Source organism: Talpa europaea, assembly GCF_964194135.1.
Source record: "Talpa europaea genome assembly, chromosome: X".
Lineage (NCBI taxonomy): Eukaryota > Metazoa > Chordata > Mammalia > Eulipotyphla > Talpidae > Talpa > Talpa europaea.
The window spans coordinates 22,950,001-22,956,394 of NC_140081.1; the positions used below are offsets into that span (position 1 = coordinate 22,950,001).

Below are 6,394 nucleotides of genomic sequence, written 5' to 3' on the forward strand. Positions count from 1 at the left end.
AAGTGTTCTACAAATTATATGAACTTCCTCAAAGTCAGATAACTTCTGGTATAGCACCTGTATTTCTGGTTATTATTTTAATGTATTGTCTATCACAAAATTAAGCATAGTTCCTTGCCAAATGCATTATAATGGAATCTTTATGGTCACTTTTTGTTATTTACAGAACTTATTTATTATGGTACATTTCCCAATTTGTTTCAGATTCACAGATTCACAGAAAAGACGAACAAATACTCTAGAATAAAGGTTTATAATAAAATTGAATTGGGTAAGGATTTCCAGATCTTATGGAGAAGCTAGATTTAAACAGAGCAAAGATAGGACTGGAGGAAATGAAAAGGATGATCATAATTTTTATTTAAAACATTGTTTAAATTGAATTTGAGTTAGGAATGTTGCTTTGAGTTAGGAATGTATATGCAATTTTAATTCATGCTTTTCATAATATCAAATGCTAACAAAAGTATAGCAAAAGACATCATAATTGTATAAAAGTTTAAAACAAAATAGATGTTTGAGTTGAGAAAAAAATATTTGAATCCTTTTTGAGTATTTAGGCATATGTGTGTTTACAAATAAGTGTACATACATATACTTTTCTAATGTATGTGCACAAGCATGTAAAACTCGGATTTAATGACAAGAAAAAATAATCAAATTAAGATTTTCATATATTAAGTATTCTTGTTTAAAATAATTTATTTGAAGCTATCAATTTGTGTCTAAAATTAACTATGGCACGTGAATGTTGTTTATATTGGGCTATTTACTGTCCGAGTTATAGATATCTACAGTATTTGTGTTGACATAATTTTGGTTTAAAATAGAATGAAAAACTAGATCTCTGAATTCTTATGTTAACATGCAAATTATTTTTATATCTTTTTATCAATGTTTATTTCAGTATTGAACTGCCAAATCATACTATTGATATTTTCAGTTTATTTTAGGAATATTAAAGTATAAACTATTAATGTCTTACCACTTTTGAAACTATCTTCACTTTTACAGAAACTATCTTCACTTTTACTTTTTCTGTAAATATATAGCAATACATGTTTAGCAGTAGCTAGTCATACCAAAAAGATTTACTTTGAGATTTAAATAGTGTGCATAACAGCAAAATGAGCCTATATGAGATAAAAATGGAAAAAATGAATGAGTATCTTAACTGATAATTTACTGGAATGACTCTTCAAACTAACATTTCTAGGTTTTTCCCCCATTCTTCTGGCTTGGACTTATTAAAAATTAAAACTTTCATTTTTCTTAAGCCATATAATCTAAAATGAAATAACTTGATACAAACTTCAGAGAAATATCACATTTAAATTTCCTTCCTGAATGCTGCTGTGTGGGACACTCAGAAAGTTTACCTGAATGCCATCCAGCAACACCAGAGGCATTCCAGTGGCAAACCCAAGATGCATCCAGAACTTTTCCACTGGCTGCCCTCAGACTTCTGACTAAATTTGTGGTCTGCTCCCAACTTAACCTTTGTTTTTATTTCTACAGAAATGGCTCTTATTAAATACCCAAGGGCTTACACCAGAAGCCCTTTGCATTGGTAGCCATTGAATCTAACCTTTTCAAAGGAGATATAGCTCTTAATTTTTGTAAACAGCTGTTGAAGCTGGTTAATAAAAAGGAAAACTTAGTCATTAGCTCATCATAATACTTTAACTCTGAAAGATGGAAAGATCCACTATGGGATAAAGCCAGGAGACTCTGTTTACTGAAAAAGACATCTCCAACCGAGATGGAGAGGACCCAGTCAGATACTCTTAGCCAACCTTTAAGGATTTATATTACAGGGCATGGACTCCTTGGGTCCATCTTTCTCACCCAAAGGAGGCCTCTAGACCTGAAATCAGAAAAAGTCATCCAACTGGAGAGCTCACCTTCCACTTGACCAAGCAGATGACATCTAATGCAGACTGCTTACACAAGGCTCTGGACCAAGCCAGTGCATCATTCCTATAATATTCAGACTCAATTCTGTTCATCAGATTCTTATGATACTAACTTGTGCCAAGATGGAACACAGTAATAAATCTTTTTATTTATTGATAAATAAAGTACCCTATTGATTTATGCTTTATTAGAATTACAAGCATGGTTTAGGGAAATTACCCTTAGCATCTTCTGTATTGCATTTCGAGAGCTTTTAGCCCTCCAGACAGTAGGAATACCTTAAACATGGATATCCATAATTTTCCCTGGGTAGCCCCAACTGCTACTTAGAAAAACAATGTATTGTTAGGCTGTCTTAAAGACTTGCTGATAGAGGAAATTTAACTTATTAGTGGATATATCACCTAAACCCTCAATCTATTTTTGAACACTCTGTGTCTCTAGTAGATCATTATAGGCCCTGTGATGCCCTAGATCATTAACTTCCATTCTGGTCAAAGCCACAGTCTGCAAGGCATTTGAAGGGTAGAAGCTATGGTTAAAACTACTTACTGTACTTGAACACCACAGGAATACACACACACATAGAAAAAAAATCACTGAAAACACGCATTGGCTACAGGAAGTTAAGAAAATGAATTCTCTATATAAGTGGTTTAGCATCTGTCAGAGAACACCATGTCACGGTTTAGAAAAATCCTTTAGGCTCCATGCCGGACAGGATACCATCTCAGAGAACATTGCCCCAACCAAAGAGTTTGCCAGTAGAAATGCCTGTGCCTCCCACACCTGGAACGACACCTTACAGATATAGCACCATATCAGAGACTTTGCTGCATGCCCAGATAGCCCCACTCTCCAGTATACAGCAAACCTGGCAGAATGCCACATGGGGACTAAGAATGGGGAATGATGGACTTACTGTCCTGCCTTAGTGGATCAGGAGATCATTCTTGGAATATTATTTTACAGAATTTGCTGTGTGGGTTTGCGAGCTGATCCTAACCTGTATCAAGAGGCCTGTCAGTATGTCCCCTGTGGACTACAGGGCAGCATTCTATCATATTGACTGACTGTGGTAGGTCGAAACCCGAGACAGCTCCCCTGACTACAATATTGCAGGTTATTAATATTCTCACTGCTCACCCTAATGCCTCAGTATCACAAGGTGGATTGTAATTTAAGTGTCTGACAGTTGTTGTTTTTTTTTAAATAGTAATGCAAGCACCTGACATTAAGCTTTTGATTACTCAGACATGGTTAGCTTCAATTAACACATTGCCTGGATAAGATCAGATCAAGAGCCAGGCTGCCCCAGACCCAAGTTCCTTGGTTTCAGAGAACCCTGCTTGATCTAGAAAACTGACTATCTGACCACCTGTTTTTCCCATCCTGTGTTTTCATTTATGCTGTCTATTTTTGTACAGCAACAATGGTATTTCTGAAACAGAAAAATGAATAAAAAATTCTAGGAGGAAATTTAACTAATGAGGTGGGAGATCTTTACACTGAAAACTGTAAGGCGCTGATGAAAGGAATCAAAGACAACACAAATAAATGGAAAAGTATCCTGTGTTCAATAATTAGAAAAACTAATATCAATAAAATGACAATACTACCAGAAGCCATCTATAGATGCAATACAATTCTTATGAAGATTCCTAAAGTATTATTATAGAAGTTGAAAAAACATTCTTAAAATTTATATGGAACCACAAAAGAACCCAAATAGTCAAAGAAATTCTGAGAAACAAAAACAAAGCATGAGGTATCACACTTACTGATGTCAAGATACACTGTAAAACTACAGTAATCAAAACAATATAGTACTGGAATAAAAATAGACACAACAACAATGGAATAGAATTGAGAGCCAGAAATAAACTCAAGCATGTATGGTCAACTTATATTTGATAAGACAGCTAAGAACATTCCATGGAGAAAAGATAATCTCTTCAGTAGGTGGCATGGGATTAAATGGATATTCACAACAGAATGGAACTAGATCCTTGTCCTACCACTCACAAAAATTAACTCAAATACATAAATATAAAACTTGAAACCTTGAAATTACTAGAAGAAAACACAGAATAAAGCTTCTTAGGATGTGTCTAGTAACCACTATTTGGATATGAATCTAAAGCACAAGAATCAAAACAAACAAACAAAAAAAGATGAGACTAGAGCAAACCAAAAATTTGTGTAGGACATAAGAAACCATGAAGATTGTGCCAAGACAACCTAAAGAATGAGGAAAACTATTTACAAACCAAGAATCTGATCAGGGTTAATATCCAAAATATGTAAAGTACTTACATAACAAAATAGCAAAGAAAAAAAAATCAACCCAATTGGAAGATGGGCAAAGAACCTTAATAGATATTTCTCCAAAGAAACAAGAAAGGACAATAGGTTCATGAAAGATTCTCAACATCACTAGTCATTGGAAAATGGAAATGTCATTACAAAATGTAAACCTTAGCCGATGCCAGGCACACAGAGCAGTCACAACACCCCACCCTGGCTCTGCGGGATCCCAGGACATAGTGCCCACATGCCTGCCCCCTCTCCTCTGCCTCCCCCGCTCACCCCACTTACATCACGTGAGGGATCCCTGACCCCACCACGTACCGGAAGCCCCCACACGTACATACGTCACTTCCGCTCCCATCCGGAAGCCGCCAGCACGCCTCAGCAGCCTTCTGTGCGCGGCCAGCACCAACTAACCACCAGAACCGCTCGTGCGTGGCCTTCATCACCACCTTCATGGCCGCGGCCCCAGACCCGGCCGGCCCTGCAGGGCCACGCGTGCGCCAGAACTACCAGCCCCAGTGCGAGGCCGCCATCAACCTGCACATCAACGTGGAGCTGCACACCTCGTACTCGTTCCTGTCCATGGCCTTCTACTTCAGCCGCGACGACGTGGCCTTGAAACACTTCGCCCAGTACTTCCGGCAGCAGGCCCGCGAGGCCAAGCGGCGCGCCAAGAAGCTGATGCACCTGCAGAGCCTGCGCGGGGCGCGCCTCCGCTTCCGCGACATCAGGAAGCCTGAGCACGACAACTGGGAGAGCAGCCTCCTGGCCTTCAAGTGCGCCCTGCGCCTCAAGAAGCGCGTCAACCAGAGCCTGCTCGACCTGCACCAGATGGCCACCTACTTCAGGGACGCCGAGCTCTGCGACTTCCTGCACACCCACTACCTGCGCGAGCAAGTCGACTCCATCAAAGAGCTGGGGGACCATCTCACCAACCTGCGCGACATCGGGGCCCCCGAAGACGGCCTGGCAGAGTACCTCTTTGACAAGCTCACCCTGGGTGAAAGCTCCATGGACTTAGACTGAACTGTCTTGCCCATGGCAGGGGGGGGGGGGGCGCGGTGCCTTCCCCTCCTTACCCAGTTTGCATTCACATGGCAGTACTGCCTTTGCAATACATTCGTTTCAGTGGTTTCTTCCCAGTTTTACAGTTTCTTTCAGTAATTTCCAGTTTTACCCTTTCTTTCAGTAGTTTCTTCCAGTTCTACCGTTTCTTTCTGTAAAGTTATTGATTGCAACAACAACAAAAAAAAAGGTCTGGTTTATTCGCGTGCACAAAACCCTCACTTTTTAAGTTTTAAACCAGTATCCGGAAGTCTTTCCACCTGCCCATGGCCCATCCTCTTGCAGCTCGGGGTCTCCAGGGATGGAGGGAGAAGGTATCCCATGGGACCCTGGAAATTACAAAATTAAAATTCCCCTTACAGGGCCTCCCCGATGGCGCAGCGGTTGAGCGCTGGGTTGCGAAGCTGCCCGCGGCCTCTGCAGCGCCGGTTCGATCCCCGGCTGCTCCCCGGCCACCAGAGGAGGGTCCCACATGGCGCGCAGACCTCTCCTGCCGCCCGCTGCTCCCCTCAGCAGTGTGCTTCGTCAGTCTGCCTGTTCTCTTCCCCGCTCTGGCTCTGCTGAATTCTCTCACCCTCCCGCGCTTCTGACTGTACCCAGTGCTTGTATAAATAAATAAATCTTAAAAAAAATAAAATAAAATGTATAAAAAAAAATAAAATTCCCCTTACAATGGGTAGGTGGGTGGTTTGTGGTGCTAGTTTAGCTGAGGATCAGTGCATATATATGAACAGTAAACATATAAAAAACAAACATTGTCTAGAATTCATCAGTCACTGCTGCTGGGGAAGAAGTGAAAGTGGGATTGAGCAGGGTTCAAATAAAGGTGGTCTTCACTTCAACTCAAATAACAATGGTTAATTATGGGTAGCAAGCTGGGGGCCTTCAAAGTAGTAGAATGTCAGTGCCCCTCTGCAAGCTCTCCCAGGGTGACAGTGAATGTAGGGTGCGCTTTGCCATAGACAAGAGGTGACTTCCTGTGGTCACCAATACCAGGCAGACTGTACTTACATCAATGTATATTTACTCCAGCTGTACCGTATTTTATCATCAAGCAACACAGTACAAAAAAAAAAATAATCCCATTGAGAAGGGTTGG

The 6,394-nt window shown here is 40.6% G+C and overlaps 1 protein-coding gene across 1 annotated transcript; it reads left to right on the forward strand.

The window, feature by feature from the left end:
* Window positions 1-4,683: 4,683 nt before the first annotated feature.
* Window positions 4,684-5,256, forward strand: LOC311187485 (ferritin heavy chain-like; the record flags this gene model as incomplete). The annotated part of the gene is made up of 1 exon (XM_084258894.1): window positions 4,684-5,256. One exon carries the CDS (start codon window positions 4,684-4,686, stop codon window positions 5,254-5,256), a length of 573 nt encoding a protein of 190 aa, XP_084115020.1.
* Between the last annotated feature and the right edge of the window lie 1,138 nt (window positions 5,257-6,394).